General features: G+C 39.0%; 1 protein-coding gene across 1 annotated transcript in view; it reads left to right on the plus strand.

Annotated features, from left to right (window-relative positions):
- The window catches only part of scfd2 (sec1 family domain containing 2), a 124,978-nt gene that overhangs the window by 93,123 nt on the left and 10,359 nt on the right, over positions 1–21,496 (plus strand). The window contains exon 6 of the mRNA XM_042483276.1: positions 13,260–13,405. Coding sequence (XP_042339210.1) covers positions 13,260–13,405 — 146 coding nt within the window. The remainder of the gene's footprint in view (positions 1–13,259; positions 13,406–21,496) is intronic.

Consider the following 21,496-nt stretch of genomic DNA (forward strand, 5'->3'; position numbering starts at 1 on the left):
AATTATGGAATTAAAAGTATGTAATTAAAAAATTATCTTTAAAAAAATTGTATATTGTTGCAGCCCTTCTACACAGGAGTGGACATGTATGGAAAAAATGTTTTTTTAAGACATCTCCAGCTGTTTCTCAACAGCTCTGAATGTACTTCTTTACACAGAAAGAAACGTGGAGATTTTGTTATTTTTACGTTATTATGTAATGGTTTTACTGGTCCGGCCCATTTGAGATCAAATTGGGCTGTATGTGACCTATGACCTTAAATGAGTTTAACAGCCCTGCCGTAGACATTTAGCCTTATTTTTCCATTGATAGCACCGTCACGCAGAGGCACTCTGTAAAGAGTCGTGTTTTTACTCACATATCTCACCCAGGCATCTCCAAAGTGATAACATACAGACATTTTTAATATGCACGCACACACACACACACACACACACACACACACACACACACACACGTCGTGTGAGTGCAACATTTGTATGCATGACTTGTGTTTGTGTATCCAATCAATCTGCTGTAGAACATTTTGCAGCAGACTTGTGGATAAGCACCTGGTGATCCACTGGGATGGAGTTATGTAACTACTAGGAAATTCATGAGACAGGAGCGCTAACACACAATCCACTCAGCCAGACAGCCACGACAGAACTGATGTGGAAAGGGGTTTGTTTAACATCCCACTATAACACACTGTTACACACACACACACACACACACACACACACACACACACACACACACACACACACACACACACACACACACACTCCCGTCCTAACAGTCCCCTCCTTCCCAGGGGATGACGGGCGGGAAGGAGGGGACTCATGTTGCATTGCGTGCAGAGTTGTAATTTTGTCTTTGTCTGGAGTCGGTGGCATTCTCTGCGCCTTGCCAGATTTCACTGATTTACCTTGAAAGCACGCTTGAAACACTGTAACCACTGGAATTATGATACACACAAGCTTTCACACACACACACACTAATACACACTCACAAACAGGCAGCACTGTAATTACAGAGGATCAAAGTGAAATTCAGAGAGTCTGATAGTCCAGCTAATAGTACACGACAGTGAGGTGAAACACAAATCATGAGGAACAAAATCAAAGAGTGTTGCCTGGGTTAGGATCAGGACAGAATCTAAGTACAACCAAGACAAGAGGGCGGCTCAGTGGTGTGGTGGTTTGCACTGACGCCTCACTGCAAGAGGGTCCCTGATTCAAATCCAGGTTGGGGCAAAGTTTGGACCTTGGTTGGGGGGGCCCTCTGAGCGGAGTTTGCATGTTCTCCCCATGTCTGCATGGGTTCTCTCCAGGGTCTCCGGCTTCCTCCCACAGTCCAAAGACATGCATGTCAGGTTAACTGGTGACTCTAAATTGCCTTGCGCCCAATGCCAGCTGGGATGGGCTCCGGTGCCTCGCGACTCTTACGAGGACAAGTAGTTACGGACAATGAATCAGAAATCCACTCCCAATTATTTTGCATTGCAAGCGACTGATTCTCTGTATAAAGCATGGTGGCCCAACAATAGGGAGTGACAATTTCAAAAATTAAAATGTATCTCATGTCAACACAGCTGCTCAAGCTGCAGCTCCAGTGACTTTTGGAACAGCTCTGTATAAATCCAGGAAATACTCAAGTGAAACTTTCTGTGGTGGAGAGGCTGGACAGGTTGCCAGACTAATGCAGGGCTGACACATAGAGACAGACAACCATTCACACTCACAGTCAACGTGGGAGCCTCTTGCTGTGAGGCGACAGTCTTAACCACCACACCACCATGCCGCCAGATGTTCCAAACAGTTGTTATTTAATCCTTGCACTACTTCCTAGTCGTTTGTTGCGCCTTTGCCAACTTTTTTGGAACATGTTGCAGGCAACAAATTTAAAATGAGTGTATATTTACAAAAAGTTATTAGTTTGAACATAAAATATCTTGTCTTTGTACTTATTTTAATTGAATTAAGGTCAGAATGGACATACAAATCGAGGCATTCTGTTTTTTAGGTTTTACACAATGTCGTGACTTTTTTGGAATTGGGATTTTATTTGAAATGAAAAGAAGAATGTGACACTTAAGTGAGTCATAACTTAAATATTAAAAGCTATATGATGCCTTTTAGGAAGTCTGTGAAAGTATTGTCGCCAGGATTAAGTAAATTAAGTTGCGTTTGTCTCTTTTGATGATCAGTAATTCTTTGAAATGTCTGGAATCTGCAGAAGTTTCAAGATTTGCTCACTTTGGTGAGTGTGTAGCTGTGTTCACATGGCAGAGTGTGTATAGTTGAGTGTGTATGTGTGTGTGAGCGCGAGAGGGAGAGCTAACCACCTGCCTTTAAAGACCTTAAGCCAGATGGGGAAATTAGTGACTGCCACTCTCTAATTGAGCAGATCATTACCCTGTGATTTAAGCCACATCTCTTTTTACACACACACACACAGACGTAGTGCTCTCTGATCCATGCATAGCAATCCGCACGTGCACTCTCATTCTTCTTAGTCATTTATTATACCCACGCACACCCAGGCAGAGACTCCCTTTGGCGTCAACAAGGTGTTTCCCCCCTCAGTGGGTGAGTCCTACATGCCGACTGTTTGATCTCCTCACGCCTGCTAGCAGACAGCCCAACATCTGAGGGCCTCGTTGCCAAGCCACTGCGCAGCCCACACGACCGTCCACTGACACAACCACCCAGCTGACATGAAAGAGACAGTGTTTTGCATGTAGACCCCCGTGTTCTCCACAGTTATGCAGCCTGTGGTCGGCTCTGACCGTGAACGTTTTCATCTCAAGTGGCACGGTGGAGACCACACCCTCCTCTGCGTGTGATTAATTGCATTCACTGTTAACATGCAGGCTCCTGCAGCAGGGAACATCTTCGGGATGCTGGTATGTGTGTGTCCTTCTCACGTTACATTGTCTTCGTTTTCTGATGAAACACACATCTTCACTTGGGCCCCACGTTGTGTTCATTGCAGGGATCGGCAAAGTCTCGCATCAGTGAAGGAGGTTTGAGTTTAAAGTGAGGGCCTTGGGTGTGTATGGGTGTGTGTGTGTGTGCATGTGTGTGTGTGTGTGTGTGTGTGTGTGTCTGCATGAGAAGCATTGTTCTGCACTTCCTAAGGAGTCTAGAAAGCAGCCCAGATTAACAGGTCTTGTGTTTTCTCTCAGGCAGGCCACTCTGGAAAGGATTAGGCTTAACACCGGAATTCAGTCGACTGTGTACCCGACTTGATTAGTCAGACTTTGTTGCTGGTTGTACAGTATGAGGTTGTTGTGGTTCCAGGTCCCTCGTGGAAGTCATTAAGTTCTTTAAAAAACGATCTAATGGGATAATTCTTCATTCCAACTCATCACATATCAGCGATAAAAAGTGCAGGCAAATATGCTATGTTTAGTATGTACTGTATGCAGTGTGTAGATACATTAGTATTATGTCTTCGGGCAGATGACAGCTGTGGCCAGAGGCTTTATGTTTTTGGGATAACATACATATGTCCCATTCTTGTGAACACAATATGTCAAGAACGCCTTGAGAGAATTTTCTCACATGGGCACAAACGTTCACTTGGACTTGAGGAATAAGAATAATGTTTTTTAAGGTTGTTTATCTGTGCCATTCTGGTGAATTGAATATCTCAAGAATGCCTAGACGGGTTTTCTTCAAATATGGCACAAATGTCCACTTGGACTTAAAGATGAACTGAATGTATTTCGGTGGTTATAGGTCAAAAGTTAAGGTCATTGTTAGCTTGTCTGTCTCATTTTCATTAACGTGATATCTCAAGAACGCCTTGAGGGAATTTCTTCAAATTTTGCTTAAACATGAACTGATTAGATTTTGGTGGTCAAAGTTCAAAGGTCACCATGACTTTACATCCGTCTCATTCTTGGGAACACAATATCTTCGCCTTGAGGGCATTTAATTGAATTTAGTACAAACATCCACTGTTAATCAAGGATGAACTCATCAGAATTTGGATGTCAAAAGTCAAAGTCACTATGATCTCAAAAATCGTGTTTTTGACCATAACTCAATAATTCATATGCTAATTATGACAAAATTTCATACAAATGTCTAATAGGAGTGAAGTGATGACATTTTATTTACACGAAGACAAAGGTCAACCTCACTGTGACACCGCAATGTTCTCCGTGAAGCTTTTCTGGACATTATTAAGCTCAAATCAGGAACAGAATGGGAGACATTTGGTCAGATACTGCGTTGGTGACACTAATCTTGGGTGCCGACCTTGAAACTGTGGTGATTGTTTGATCTTCTGTGCTGCCGAGGTGAAGATGTTTGTCAAGCATGCACAGCTTAGAATTTGTTTCGTCTTTGCAGCAACATCTATATTTGAGTGATGTATGAGTCCGGACAGACACAGATATAAACTAAAACTTGACTAGTTGGCAGAGCAAAAGAACTGCAAGGCGATAATTTTAGTTTTAAACTATTAGGCTGATTTAAAGATGCTTCTTAGGGAAGTATTCAAATAGCCACGAATACAAGGCTTATATCATCCTCTTGGAGTTAAAATCAGACGTAAAGGTAAATGAATTGTAGGGTCTTGTAACCATATGTGTGTGTATGTCCTCAGTGCAGCTGTGCATTATGTCAGTCTGATGATAGCACCACACGGAAGTTACTTCCTCTGGCCTAGAGGTGACGGGGTTGCCATGGTGACGGCCAGCATCATGAGAGAAAGAGAGACAGGGGCATGAAAAGCATGTAACACATAAAAAAAATCCACCTCCTCTGTCTCTGGTCTTTCATCCTGAGATACAGTAGCAAAAAGATTTTTTCCTCCACACATTCCACCCTCTGATTAAACTCTTTGTAAAACACAGACCTCTTTCTCTCTCTCTCTCTCTAAAAATCTCTAATTTTTCTCTCGGACAAGAATAGAATTTTTGATCAGGTTTCAAAATAAGCCGAGATATTTATAAGCAGCCTCATTGTCTACATTCCACCGATAAGTAGAGAGCGATTACTTTTGATTGTGGTATCAGGCCTTCATGGTGAGTTGTTGCAGTGTTTGGAGGGTTGTTGAGGAAACAGACTGTGTTTTTCTAATTTAATGTTCCCTCCCAGCAGAGGCCATGTTTCCTGTAAGCAGAACAGTGTTGTGGAGGTAATGGATTCAGTCCCTTCTTACTTCCTCATTTCTTTCTTCTTTTTTTGTTTAAATTTGATTATTTAAACACACCATGTGCCCAGCTTCCGTTTCCTCAATTGTTGCGTAATACTATATCCTCAGTTTGAGTTTTAGCATTAAAAGATAAGAGTGGTAATTAATCTCACAAAAATTGACTGAATTGAAGATACTAACAAATATTTCCCGTGAGCTACAAAGGATATGCATTTATCATGTAGTGCTTCAAAATATTTAAAAAAATACTTAAATGAGCCACAGTATTGCACTGGTTGACATGTTACTTTATTACCATGAGCAACTGCACTGTAATGTATTTTTATTTATTCCCACGTACACCATCCTGCTGACGTAAATAGGCATTACGCACCAAATATGTATTAATACGAGGTAAAAAAAAAAAATAGTTTCCACCAAATGCAACACTGCACAGATGTTTGAGGAAATTATTTGGCATTTTTTGAAAATGAAAGTACATATTTGTGATTCACAGTAATGACTGATATCTTTAGTAGGAGCCAGTGAGCTTGAGGCTGAGGGCCTATGGCAAGCCCTTTTAACATTTAATCACACCCACATATCCAAAATGGTTTTTCTGATATGTAGGACATATCAGAAATACAATTGTTGAAATCAAAAATGGTAAATTACATTTCTACCAGTTGCAATCCTTTTTTAACATCAATCACACATATCTTATAATTGCCATTGGCACTAGTGAAAAAGGAACTAGGGATATATATCATTAAACAAAATACACTCATATGTAATATCTGCATGTGAAAATTCAGTATATTTCTAACACATCTCAAGTGTTTTACAGATATTTTGAATTAAGATTTCAACACGTTAAAATGTAACTTCCACCAGTGAAATCTAAATCACGACAAGTCCTACTGATAAAATGTTAAAAGGGTTTGCCATTGAGAGCCACAGATGGAAAGTATTGAGAGAGGGAGTGCGTCTTGTTGGTTTTGATCTTTTTGTGGAGTTTGTTAACAATAACAAAAATATAGAATGTCACCAGCCTTACAGGCAAAAACAATGATTACAAGTTATTCTTTTTCCTTTTTCTTTTTTCTCTCTTTATATCTACCTCGTCTACACTGCACATTGCTACAAATGAACTTTTTTTTTTGCACTTGTCAGTTATCTTAAGAGTTTTAATTTGTTCAGCTCTTAAAGTTTGAATTTTAGCAGGTCAGGCAAGCTTTTTATATTTTTATATTAAGTAATAAATAATAATAATAGTAGATTTTATTTGTAATGCACTTGACATTTGAAACACATCTCAAAGTGCTCCAATGTAAAAGCATTAACATAAGTAAAGAGGTAAAAACAACCAACATAAAAGTATATTTAAAAAAAAAAAAACATTAGCACAAAAGCAAATAGAGCAACCAGCATAACTTGTGCAGCATTATGAGCAGTGTAGTGCAATTCAGGTTCATCCTCACACTTTGCTGTACTTTGGATCATAATCTGCACATTATGCATTCTCAAAAGTGACAGCAGAATCAAGCTGGACCTTTGATGGAAAATAACTGACTAAGTTTACATGCACAAAATATTATGTTTTTTGCCCTTATTTCAAAGAAGACTATATTCCTTCTGGACTGTTTACATGGCTTATGAAAATGAATATTTTTATTTACATCCAGCCGTGCATACTCAAATTAACATGCCCTAACATTCAGATTCATCCTTTTTTTAAATTTTTTTCTCCATCTGTACAAATAAACAGAGCAGTTAACAGACAGGATGTACAACGACAAGAACATCACAGTAAACACAAAAACAAGTCAGTTACGCTTTGCCCAGTTTTTTTAAAACAGTAATGGCATGTCATTTTTTCATGGCAAAATATGGAAAAGTGGATCGGCTGTCATTTGTGCTGGAATTCTTTCTTTTCAAAGTTTTCCACTGGTGGCAGACTTGTTTGACCTTGGGACCACAGCCCGCCCTCTTTCATTCCTTCAACCTCCTTGAAAATGTCGGAGATTCGATATTTACACATAGCAAAAAAAAACAAAAACCTGTTGATATCCAAGTCTTTCATAATGTTTAAAAGTAGTGTCTCCCTCCGACCAGAACTGTGGGCTTTTCTTTTGCATCTCTACCCCGCAGCCTTGGAAACTTGGTTTTTGTACCACCATCACCATCATATCCATGACAAAGCGGAGAGCTGGTCCTAAACAAGCAAACTGCGGTGAAACTCCCAATTTAGACCCCAATTGCTCTGTTCATGTTCAAATAATGCTCCCAACCCCCCTAAAAAATATCATATCCCTTTTTTTAAACAAGTGTGTTTATCAGTGTGCTATATGTATTACAGCAAAAACAAAAACAGAAAATAAGTAAGGTGAGTATTTTTCAAGAGCAATAGAGTCTGACAGACCTGCAAGTCAAGCTTTCAAAATTCAAGTATATGGCTATAGTGACTTTTGCTTGTAACAAGCAGTAGACAGTCATTTTCTTATCTGCCTTGCTTAGTTTACAATTTACAGGAAAAATACCAAAAATTCATAGTTTGGGGCATACAAGTAATTTCACTCCAATGACATTGACAGGATATCCAAAAACGTAATATGCTTTTTACATGATCTGTATCAAATTCAAAATAATGTAATATTAGTTTGCACCTAAATGTACCCACTGAGCAGTTATGTTAATCAGACTGTAGCATTACTTTAAGGCTAAAAATGTTTGTTATTGTCACATTTGCCGAATATTTTGAAAAAAGTCAATAAAACACATTTGCGAAATGACTGCATTTCCACTGAGTGAAGTAATGCGACTTCTCCTCTCGTGACAAAATTTCAAGAAGCACGCCGATGAATGTTCAAAATATTTGCAGGTTTATTTCTATAGTAGCCACCGCACTAGCCATAATATTTCTAATCAAAGGCGACGTAGGCGTGTTACATGAGTGATAATGGTGATGAAAGCCCCTTAGGGAGTGGCCACATACAGTATGAGGGTTTTCTAGGAGGTGATAGTCCACAATTTCACAGAGGAATCGTGGATTAAAAATTTTATGGATGATCCGCTTAACTTTTGAAAAGTTCTGCGATAAAATAACACCTGTAGTAGCGCCTGCTGCATCATGCCTGAGGGAACCAGTTTTTCCGACAAGTGCATAACCATAGCATCATGTGACCTATAAAAGCCAATAATGAAGTGTTTCCATTGCAGTTTTGCGAAATATGACTTTTTTTCTTGTCATCAGTGTAAAACCCTTTTTGTGATAAATGTGAGTTTTTTTTAATTGATGTGTATGCATTAAGTTTTTTTTAAAGTCAATTTGCACAATTTTAACGCTGAATGGAAACCTGCGTAATAATAAGTCCCTGTCATCTGTGATTGCATCACTTCTCTCTCTGCAGTACTTTATTTTTTGTTGATTTTGATTAATCCCCTCCAGTCATTAGTGAGACATTCCTCTGTGCCTCTCTGGTTGGTAGCTTCCACCTTTTGAGCGTCACAGGTTAGACTCACAGCCCTCTTAGTAGCTATTGCTCACCTCCGGCTCTGTTAGATCTAATTAGGAAAACCCTCAATCAGCCACTTCCTGCCTGAACTCTCATTGGTCTCCGAATTAAGACCAAACGACATCCTCTCTCCACTTTCTCTCTAATCCTAGTCTTTCTCTTAGACTCACAGTGCTGAGTCAGTCTTGGGTATTAGTTTGTCATTTTGCAATCAGGTTGTTGACTGTTGAATTGAGTTGCTTTGGGAAGTCGATGTGTATGGACGTAAATGGCATTTAAGCTGTTCAAATGACATGTAATTACTGATCATTTCCCATCGGTTTCACAAAAGGTGTAATTATATAGAGGCAAGACAGTACGCTAGAAGACAGAGAGGTGGCTAATAATTGTGCTTGATTTGTACAAACCGGAATTGAGCTCACGTATCTGCGTGAGAGACATCAGACAGTGCGTGGTGGTATAAATATGGTGTGATGCCGTTATGGTGGGTGGCGTGGCGTGAGATGAATTAAGATGCAGGTGTTCAGCTTCGCAGCCAAGCTGGATGTTCCCGGATCTGCACCTGGTCCTGCTCCTGCTCAGGATCTGCCACGATCAGCATCTAAACCACAGATTGCCTATCAATTGGGGGATGGGGGGGGGCTACATCCTACAGGCTGCTGCAGCCCCAGACCTCACCCTGGGCCTGCACTGTATGCTTTGGCAACAAGTCAACCAGCTCCCTCGCAGCAGACACGCAAGCACTTGAACAGATTTACACACCTCCGTCTTGCCTACACTCTTAGAAATAAGGGTTCCTCCTGAGGGGTTGACTACCCAAAACAGTCACTGGAGTATTTTTGGAGCATTTTGCAACTTGTGAAAATTCACTTGCATTAGCCTGGAGCAGCAAACAGCTAATGTAGTTTGCAGTGAAATACAACAGAAAGCTGGATGTAAGTCTCCGCACCCTGAAGCAGAGTGAACCAAGACTATGATTTATACGACTTTTGCTGTAGCACATTACACGCTCTCAATCCTCAAGTTGAAAATTTCCAACTTTTACAAAGATGCAAAATACGTGCGACATGATAGATGTGACATAATGAACGCCACACGATGGATGTGCTGGCGCTGGCAAAAACGTTCAGTGAGAGTTACATTGAGATTTCTTTTCATCCAAAGAACCTTTTTCATAAGAAATAGTCCTTCAAGGATTGTTGAAATCATAGGTGTTTGGTGCATTTTAGGCACTTTGCATTCTTCATTTTTTGTGCTTATACTTTCAATAGATTGTGGGTTATCCCAAGCTTTTTTCAAGGCAATGGGTTTCCTAGATTTTCTTAAGTAAAAATCAACTTGTACAGTGTATCAGGAACCAAAAAGGGGTTCCACTATGGCAGCAAGCTAAAGAACCTCATATGGTTCTTGTTAGTACCTTTATTTCTTAGAGTGTGTCGAGCCTGCTCTCATTTCAGTGAACTCCTACCATAAATACATCGTATATGCAGACAATCTAAGCAGGGGGTTTCACGTGTTTATTACCTGATTATGTAACAAACTTTACAGCATATTTGCATGTTTTATTTGACCATTTTCTTGTATCATAGTGTCCTTAAGCAGTATAAACCCTCCGAGACAAACATCAGTCATAGTTTGTTTTGCAGGATGCCTTTCTCCTCTGTGGGTGTCTGGAAAGATAAGACCCACATCTGACTGCGTCTTCACGCTAAGCTCCGTCAAATAGCCCTGCTGTTTTTCCTAAGAGTTTACCTCATAGCCAGAACAACACAGGAGAGCGAACCGCCGAGCCAGACACTTTACATTCCCAAGGACAGCGACTCAAAACAAAGATTCGCCGTGCTAAATTTGATATATCCTATATGGAAAGTACAAGGAACCAACAGAGAACAAATAATAGAGATTAAAGCCTGACAAAGTCAAGCTGTTCAGCGTACGTTATCTAACTGTGCTGACACTGATGTATTCCTCAACATATATAATCTGCCATATAAAGTGAACATATTCACACAGGTCAGATATCAGCCTTGTGAAAGTCAGAACTTGTTTGTACAATGAGGGGGGAGAGTTAGAAATGACATAGTGTTCTTTTTATCCTATCAATTTATAGCATGTTAAAGGCAGGAACAGTCAGTGTGTTCATTAAGAGAAATTTTTACCATATGTTTTGTGAATGCTAGATCTTATCTGCAACACTCAAATATGTGTCTGTATGTGCTTTCAATCCAAAGTAGGGCAGTGTCATATGTGAGCTCATACCTTGTTATATAATCTTGAGGTAAGTGCTCTAAATTAGGTTTTCGATGGTAACCCCATGTCGGCAGAAGTCATACAAGACCTTTTCAATCTAATTAGTGCTTGGCAATTCTGGCTGCCTTTTACTGAGAGCGACTGAGGCTGTATGCTGTGTTGCTGAGCGATGGAGATGTCCCTGTTTGTTAGTGTGTTCTATTTTATACAATATATTTCAATATATCACTGCATTTTGTTTTTTTTTCTAATTGTGCTTTAACCCTTGGGGCCCGTTTTATTTTACACCACTCTGTGTACAGAGTGTGCTTTTCAAAATCAACTTTTAAAAAAATACCATACATTAACATTGTTTTCTTTTTCCATTGATTATTTTTTTAACCAACATCAGTCATCATCACAAATGTCAAATAGTCATTAATTTTCAGATTTTTAAACCCTGTTAAAAAAAAAAACCACAAAATGAATTGTTTTCAATATACTACATGCAAAGTAGATTTTTTTTTGTTGATTATCCCAGCCTGGGAAATGTCAGTGATTTGCTGCAACATCGATTGTGACAGTGCACGTAGTGGAAATAGCATGTATATTCTCCATTTGCCAAATATGGTAAAAAATTATGTCATCAGATAGAAAATTGTAAAAAATAAAAATTTCAAGTCAAAAGCCCAGAATAATACCCAGAAATAATACAATGCACGTTTTATGCTTTGATGGCTGTGGGATCAAAAATTGCAGTTTGAATTGGTTTCAGTGGCACATTTTTTGCACTTAACAGTCTAAATGTAACAATTTTGTTTCCACAGTGTATTTTAGACTTATTGTAGGAGCTAAGCTGTCTCTATAGAGGTATTATATACTTACTGTATCACAGAGTCCAGACCAACAGAGCCCTGAGAGGATGAAGACATGATGTGGCTCCTATAGTTTAATCTTCTTATCCCAGCATGCAGTTCAAAGCGTCTGACTGGGAGGAAGTGGGAGCTTAAAGTTCCAGTCAGTGAAAGTCTGTCATAGGCTGAGAATATGGGATTATTCATTTAAAAATACATACTGTAATAATAGTTTGTATTACTCTTTTTTTAAATTGAGAATAGTCTTAAAATTTGGACGCAAATTGAATTACACATAAAAGCCCCAGATGTTTACACTGATAGTCCATCATGTGAAAATCATCCGTTTGCCCTGGCTTAAAATGATTCTGTTTTCACAGACTGGACTCCGAAGAGTATCCAAAACATAATTGCTCTATACCTTTATGAGCATTTAATGTCATTTGAGCAGCTGCAGAGAGCTTATAACATCCCAGCCTCCAATTTTTTTAGGTTCTTGCAAATCTGTGATGTCACCAGGAAAAATGTGCCTAATTTTGAAGACCTATGTTCCCATGACGACATACAGTATATGTTATTTAACCGTTAATGCTTTTTGTTTTGTTTTGTTTTTTCAATGTGTAAGGAATTTTGTGGCTGTGATGTTTAAGTGACATAATGAGCATTTGTCCTATATTGAAATCCTAAAATAAAGGGTTAAAAAAAATACATACGGTATATGCTACATTGCTTCATAAAAAAAAAGCGCTGCACTGATGGTTGAGTCATCAGTGTTCTTGTTGTTCGTTATGAGTCTTTCAGAGGTAGCCTCGCTGTAAGTTTTCAGGTTTGCTTTTATATTTTCTATAACAAAGCTGACCGTCTTCCTAACAGAAGGCAGTGACATTCCTGAGCAGCGCCGGGGGAAGCGCAGGTGCCAGTCGACCTACTTTGCCAGCAGCACTGTAAACTGCTTGGCTTCTGTCCTCTGTCTTCTTCTACAGTCTCTCTGTCCTCTGACTTTCTCTCTGTTTACTTCACTCTCACATTCTTGCTCTTTCTCCCTCCGCTGTCTTTCGTAACAGCCCTTCTGTTTCTCTCCTTTTATCTTATGGTCTGTCGTTTTGGGTTTATTTCACAGCAGGTTTTTTTTTTTTTTTTGCTTCCCTACGCACTTCTTTAGAAGGGAGGGAACATTAGCTTTTGATTAGACAGCAGTGTTTTCTGTGTGAATAAAAGAGCTCTTGTCCTCTCGCTGCCATGCGTTTACTTTGATAATTGGTTTCAGTGCACACCCAGCTGGGAACAAAGCAAGAAGTTGCATCTTACAGGCCATTTTTCGCAGATGTTTTCTTGCAAGTTTAGCTTATTTCTCAGGTCAGTTTTAAAGGAGCGTTGGTGTTTCTGGTTTTCCGTAAATCTAGCAAACAACCTGTCACACTACAGTGAACAGTCGCTTATAGGTATTTCACTGTTATGTCACACTCTCGGTATTATACGATTTCTTATCATTAAGCAAGTATGTGTGTGTACATGTGTCTTGTCAGATTGCACAAATCCCAAGGAGCTGACCACAGAGCGAGCCCATTCTGCTGTGGAGGAGATGTTCGAGACCCTCCGAGGTTTGAGCCACACCAGAGACCACCTGAAGCAGCTGCGCTCCGTCTACACCGCCAGCGATGGCGTTCACCAGGTTTGTCAAACAAACACAGACAAGCGCTCCTCAATTATGGCAGTAATCATAATCACGATTATTTGGGTCAATAATGAGATCACAGTTATATAACATAACTAACTGAAATCCAAACTTATAATAAAAATAAAGACTTGAACATAAATCAGCATAATAAGAACTACAGTAATTGACAGAAACTATCTTTGGGAAAAATTTAATTTGACGTTTACTTTGATCTTTTAAACCATTTTCCCACTGCACAAAAAACACCCACGAAAATCTGCTGTTTGTATGTAATGTGAAAGGTTAATATCAGCATTTACACCCACATCAAATTAATCCGCTGTAGTCACCTGGTTGAAGCAATGATGCTCCACTACAAAATACTGTCTGTCTCCGCCCAAGCAACGCTCAAACATAATTCCAAATTAGTTTGGAGAAGGAGAGACGGAATAAGAAAAAGAAATTGAAAAAAGTAACCAGTGCAACATTTTCACTGGCCTCCATGCTGCTTTCATCTTTTTACTACCCTGTTCTCCGGCCTGTATGTAACATTAAATGTGTGACACCAGAAAACAAAAAAGAAATGGAGCGGCATACTTGTCTGCTGCAGAGCCATGTACACAGCTCTGGTCTACTGGCAATTGGAAAGGAGTCTATAGCCTATTTTGAGCAGGTTTACTCGTGTTTAAAAAAAAAAAATTAATTTCAGTGGAAAAGGTGTATTAGTTTGGCTCAGGTACCGTTCGCTAACATGTGGGGCCAGAATGTAAGTCTTTATTGCAGCCACCAGGGGAAAATGTTTTGGCTTCACTTCTGGGGACCTGTCATGTCGTCCATCTTTATTATACAGTCTATGGTGAAAACACACAATTTGGGTTGCAGGGTGGCTCCTTTTCAGTGGACAAATCCAACACATCTATTCTGTGATCTTTTCAGTCAAGAAAGTCACTCAAATGTCGGATTCAATCAGCCATTGCAGCTCTAACAACATATTTGGCAGTCCTCAGGCAGTGTGTAGTTATCAGTGACTCATACACACAGCTGGTTTCACTCTGGTTATAGTCACCTATTTTTTTGTCCACTTGCTAGGGCAGTAACACGGGCAAAAATTCAGCTGAGCACCTCTGACCTTTGCTGCTTTTGTGCATCTCCCGCTTGCGTCACAGAGGCATTCAGCAACAGAGAGGGAATTCAGAGTGAGAGCCTCTTTATGAATTGTCTGGTTCTTGGAGCTTATGTAACTCAGGGTGACCTCTGAATCTTTGTCCGCACCCAAGGCTCTTACCTTTTCTTAAGAACAGTCAACAGTGCAGATTCACTGCTGCTGTCCTTCAGTCTGATTGGATAGCTTCTACAGAGAATTACAGGTCAGCAGCATTGAGGTTAGTCAACGAAAGTTCAAGTCGCTGTTTTTTTGTCTTAGGAAGTCATAATTATTTTATTAACCAAACACGTAAACATCAACAAACTTGAGTTTGAGCTTGACAAAAGCTTTACAGCAGTAGGGTTTTCTATGTTCTTTTCTTTTGTCTTTTATTGTCTCTTGAATATCTTTAAATTACATTGATTGAGGCTTTTAGTTTTCTAATTCTTACGTAAGCTATTTATCCAATCACAAAGCCTTGAAGACCAAAGACTTGTTCTCATTGGAGGAGTTTGTTCTCTAGTGTTTAGCAGGACAGTGAGATAAATGTTTGAAATGTATTAAATTGTTAGAATATTTAATCGGTTTTGATAGTATTTGTTATGTTTTAGTCATCTTACATTTCCTATTCATAAATATACAGTAATCCTTAAAGGAAAAGTATAAACATTTTTGGAAATATGTTAATTCGCTTTTATGCCTCCGCTAGTGATACCTGAGACATGATGTTTCCAGGTTGTCTGTCCATCCGTACATCCCATACTTATTAACATGATATCTCAAGAAGGCCTCAAGAGAATTTCTTCAAATTTGGCAAAAACATCCAATAAACTGATTAGATTTTGGTGGGCATAGGCACATGTCTGATAGGATAAAATGAAGTGATGACAAAAGGTCGGAGGCCAACTTCACTTTCACATAATGTCACACAAAAAAACTTGTCAGGCCATTGTACCATATCTCAGGAACAGAAGGGGAGGCATTTGGTCAGATACTGAATTGATGACACTTATCATTGAAACTCTTCTAATTGTAGAGATCTTCTGTGGGATCTCTTCTGTAGGAAGATGTGTGTAAAGCATCAATGTTTTCTCAGACATGAATATAAACTGTAGCTGCAGCTTTATGGGAGGGAGCATACAACTGCCAGGCAGTAATTCTAGTTTGCAGAGAGTTACATGAGAAGATCTAGATGCTATTCTGTCTGTACACTAGCTGGCTATCTTAGCTTAGCTCAGAAAAGTCTCTGCTGGAATTGGATATGTGATTTTTCTGAATCTTTTTTTTTTCTGGTATTGCTTGCAAAAGCTCAGAATAATAGGTAAATTAACAATAATAGAAATAATTAATAATTTACCAAATGCCTCTTGCATCACCAAAGAGTTATGTTTTATGTTACAATAAATATTTGAAAAATTATATTAATTCCCCCCCTAACCTTGAGTAATTGATGCTAGTATTGGCTTCTGTAAAACTGGTCTTAAATGTCAGTCCAAATGACTTTAAAAAGTCTTAACTTCCACTTGCCTTAACTGTAGTAATGAGAATAAGTGCCTTTCTCAAAAATATCACACTTTTCCTTTAACAACTTGGCTAATTTAGTGCACCTATGGGATCATAAATGCAGTCAGAGTGCATTAAAGCTATTTTCTCTATCGTCTGCAAAAAGTAATAATGCTAAATTTCATTACTCCATTTCACTGCAGCTGAATGAAAGAGTATAAATGATGTCATTTGTCATTGACACAAAATATGTCAAAATATGAGCAGCATTGTGTCTCTGTTGGGACAGAACTGTCTGTCCCTGTTCCTGCTGCGTTACAAAAATGATTTGATTAAAAAAAAAAAAAAAGGAGGGGGAACAGCGTGATATCTTCCAGCTGCCGGTTGTTCTTGAGAACATCAGAAATCCATCAGCCGCTCTCAGCATGTTTTCCCTCCATCAGTAAACACCAATACCTGTCGGTCAAGATGCCTTCCTCTCAGTTCAGATTTCCTCGAATCAAAAGCTCCCCTCCCCTGAGTTCAGACTAAAGAGTTTCCACACGGGTCAGGACCTCTTACCCTTTTCTTTTTCTTTTATTGTATGTTACATAAGTTGTTGATTTTATTTCTCATGAAGCTCAATATAGGGCTATCAACACTGCGGTGGCTGAATAGAAATATTTTACATCCCAGCGTGATTGTATAAATACCACTGAGCGCTGTGGGCTATTAGATTATGTAATTAGGCTTCCACTGTTCATTTAAATGCAGCAAATTGATTAAGTAATAAAGAAGAGTACATCAGTTTCTCCAGTAGCTCCAATCACGTTTCATTTATTCCGGTCATGATTCATCAGACCAGCTGACAGCGGCACTCGTATGCCTTCACTGTCACATGTGAACACGTTGTAGAAGATCAATGAAATTGTACATTTCCTGAGCACATGTCATGCTGTGAGTAGCTGAGCTCTGTAGAATTTCCTGGAAGAAATACACCAATGAAGTGTAAGTGATGGAGCCTGAAGCAGCTGGAGTCTAACACTATCTTTTGACCTCAGCGGAAGAAAAGGGCCTTGATTGCTTCCTTGTTTAAGAGACACTTGATGGAGTTTTATTACAGTAAGCATTTGTACAGATCTAATAAGCTGCAACATCAGGAAGAAGATTAAGGGAGAGTTTTGTAACCAATCACAAGCCGTGGTTCCACGAAAGTGATTCATCCATGTCAAAACTGACAGATTGTGGTACATGGGCGAGCATACCACCTATGACTGAACACATTTTCTTCCACTCAGAGAAAACATGCATCAGCATGTGAACGGAAACTGTGAGGTATTGACTGTTTAATTGTCTATATGATCTATGCTAAGTATCCTTTTAATAGAAAAGGATTCTATAACTTTAGTACATCAACATGGCTTCTATTATCTGTTATCGCTATTTATCAATCTAGGGAGGGAAGGGAGGAAGGGACGGACAGACAAATGAAGGAATGATGGGGAAGGAAAACTGAAATTTGTTCTTTTAATCCTTTTAGTTTTAAAAAAGTGTAATGTAGGCTCTATTTTTAATATTGTGTATTTTACAAAGAAATAAACTAATTATTTGCTTTTGTATTGATAGCATTTACTTGTAAACAGGAAGGAAATCCAGGCATTCCAAAAATGTAAAAATAGATAGATAGATAGATAGATTTTTTTTAGTTTAGTTTTTAGTTTTTTTTCTGCTTCGACCACCACAAGCTGAGTACCATCTACCTTCATTATATTGGAGAGAAGGTTGAAATTTCTACAGCCGATACTTGAACACACTGCTACTCACACCAAAACAGTCCAGATACATAAGTGGCACTACACGTAAGAGGAAAATGATCTGCTTCGATTTTGTGGAAGGGATACTTCAAGGGTCAAGTCACCCAAATCATTAAATTAAGATAAATCATACAGTATGTATGTTATAATAAAGATCTACAGTGCAGCTGTTTTCAGTCCTTTAAAAGAATAATGTAACATTTTTACCCGGGCCAGTGACTTCCCTGAAGCCGTGTTGGCATTATGAGGTCGCCAGACAACCGTAGAGACTTCAGAAAGACACTGTGTCCTGCCAAAAAACAGTCCAGCCTCTAACCTCCTTTGTAACCACAAATTGCTATTTTGACACTTCGGTCTGAAAAAGAAATAATCGAATGACTTCTAACATGTTAATATGTGATCCTAAGAACAGTACATACTTTAACTTTTCTTTAAAAAGCACACAGCACGTGGACTGCAAAAAAGAATTCAGATGAGATTCATTTTACGAAATCATTATAATTTTGACCACATCATTTCCAAAGACATTCTGTTCTTTGCTTTCTGTGTGTTTTTGAGGTTGTCACTGTGATGTTTTGGATCATTAATTTGGTCATCCACCTCTGCGCCAAGAAAACCCGTGGTGAAACTGATACTCACATGTGAGAAGTTGTGTGTGCGCACACACATGGTTGTGTGCACAGGCGAATATTTCAGCACTGACATTATCATATGACTAATTCTAATATTGTTTTCATCATGTGGGTGTCTGAGGCGGTGATTAAAAGGGATTGCTTTTAGCTTTTTGGACCGTGGATGAGAATGGAGCGTGCGTGACTGTGGGCTGGGTTCGTTGTTTATGCCGGCGCTGCTGCCTGGTTGTGTATGTGCGTGCGTGAGCATGTATTATTTAACCGGAGGTGAATCATTAATGTGTTTACTCCTGGATTAGTTTGTGCAGGCTGACCTGTGCATTAAAAACATTCTGCCAGAGGTAAACGTTTATATAATTCATGATTTATATAACATGGAGAGCAGGATTTCCCCAGGCCTCATTTGGCTGCTCCTGCAGGACTGGAGTGGGAGGCTGTGAGTTAAGGATGATACACACTGATACTACATATTTAGGTGAGAGGATGCCTGTAGGCAGGAACATCTGGACGCATTAGCATTCGGACGGCGTGTGCGTCGGTGTGTGTGTTTAATGCTCGAATCAACAGTTCAGTAGATGGACTCTCAAAATGTCCAGATGTTCCTTTATCCCTTTGTCACATGAGTAAACTGGCTTAATTTCTTTTAAAAACATGGGAAGAAAGTGATGAACAAAAAAAAAAAATTACTAAAAAGTTGCAAGAAAATTACCTAAAAAAAATGTTTTTTTTAAACATACATAAGACATAACATAATTTTTTGAGATTTTAAGATTTTAATTTAAGAATTATAAATATCATTTTCTGGGCATTTTTCCCTAATTTTGTGATAGTATCTAAAAAAAAATGTTTTTTTTAGGCGCTATCAAAAAAAAATTAATGTTTGGACATTTTGCCCAGTTTTTCATTATGTTCTTTCCTATATTCTCAAAAGAAATCAGTTTCAGAGGTCTACATGCTTGTGAAAAGTGTCTGAACACAGCACAAGAAAACAGATGTAGATCTAGGCGTTAAAGGGTTAACAGCATCCGTGGAAAAATCATACCTTGCTTGCATTTTGGCATATAGCCTTAATGTGTCACTAGCCTCACGTAACATGGAGAAAGTTATCCAGAGCTCCAGAGCTGGAAGATATTCAGCCTGTCTATTTTAAGACTTCTGTTATTCGTTGTCAAATCGAGCTCTGCCAAGTCTTATCTGGGTCTTTATTGTTCTCTGAGACAGCAAACCTCACTCCCATGGAAAAAAAAAATGTCTTGAATTCTTGATCCGCTAGCTTTGAGGCCTATAAATGGTGCACTCTGTCCTGGGTAGCTGAGCAAGAAAAGCCGAGTCCTTGTTGCAGTTTTTTTTCACGGCTCACCTTTCTGAGGTTTTAGTGAAGGTCGTGCGGTTCAGCTCCTTCAAGGACATTAATATTTTATTGAATGTTTTTGCTATCAGAACGACTGGGGAAAGCAACTAAATATCTTGCTTGTGAAAGCTCGGCAGCTCCTAATAATGTGAGTCCTAGTTGAGTCATGAGTCTCAGAATAGTATAACTTAAATATTGAGCTACACAAATAACTTTGAGAAGTGCAAAAACAGTTCTTATTATGTTTTTGTTGTTTTTTTTATCTATAATTGATACATGTTTGTCTAAGTTTTCCACTTTACCAAGATTGTTATGATGAATGTGAGGGATAGGGTTTGTGAATTATTGTTATGTTTATTTCAAATGAACAAAAAGCCAATAAATGTAACTTGAAAAAAAAAGAAGTGCAAAAACAGGGAAATTTAACAGAGCGAGAAACATTGAGAGAAGGTTGTTTTCAGAATTTCCAACAGGACTTCTTAAGACTCGTAGGTGTCGATTCTTGGCTTAATTTACTCACTCACAATAGACCAAAGTGCTGTTTTTAGCCACATCCAACAGGGCAGGATTTTTTCAGTCCTGATTGCAGCGATGCTTGAGCTTCTCTTCCTGAGGTGACTCATAAGTTAGAGACCTGTTTGGAGCTGTTTATAACTCCACTGTCTCTCACACCCACGGCCACTCACACAAACCTGCAAAGGGTAATAAAGGGCCAGCGGCTCCTCCATCACATTTATACACAGGTATTTATACACACATTGTTTCTGTAGAACACCACACTTAACACGTCTGTGTTTAAAAATAAAACGGTTGTCGGTGGGGTTTTTTTTAGTGTTAACTAACTGCCATGTTCAATTGAGGTTATTTTGTTTTTGGGGGGCTTTTTATGCCTTTATTCTATAGGACAGCTTATGCGTGAAAGGGGGAGAGAGAGAGAGAGGGGATGACATGCAGCAAAGGGCCAAGGCCAGAATCAAACCTGCGGCTGCTGTGGCGAGGACACAGCCTCCATGCATGGGGCACCTGCTCCATCCACTGGTCCACCGGGGGCCCCCAAATGGGGTTTCTTTAAACATGTTTTCATTGTCTTTTTGAAAACATACAAGCAGCCACATAGCAAAAGGAAAACAGTAAAATAAAATCAACACATACACGCTGAAAAACAAAGTCGAGCACTGCACACACAAGAACTTCACTGTGACTTCCCTCAGAGCGAGCGACACATTTCGCCTGCTGTTGCCGTGAGTGTATCTATAACAATTTATAAAGTCAGCAAATACAAATAACATGACAATATATATGAAACATTTAAAAAAAAAACAGCAAGGATTTCATGATTTATAATCAGTTGAACAATATTTACAACATAACAATCAAAAACATCAAGAAGCCTAGAAGAGTTAATAAAATTACACAGAACAACATATTAACACAATATGGAAACTAACTGCTATGCAGCAGCAATTTCTCAAAAAGGATAAACTACCAGTCCTACAGTTGTCTCTCTGTCAACCTACGTGGGAAGATCGAGGCTTATCTCATTGTGATTGGCAACAAAAAGATGCAAGAAGGTCGAAAAATGTGACTTGGTTTATCTGTTACATTCAGTAGGGTGGGAGGGTTGATTTTAGCTAAAATGCATTTCATAAAAGGAGTCCAGATTCTCACAAGTTTATCAGAAGA

This window comes from Plectropomus leopardus, chromosome 3, assembly GCF_008729295.1.
Source record: "Plectropomus leopardus isolate mb chromosome 3, YSFRI_Pleo_2.0, whole genome shotgun sequence".
In the NCBI taxonomy this organism is placed as follows: Eukaryota; Metazoa; Chordata; class Actinopteri; order Perciformes; family Serranidae; genus Plectropomus; species Plectropomus leopardus.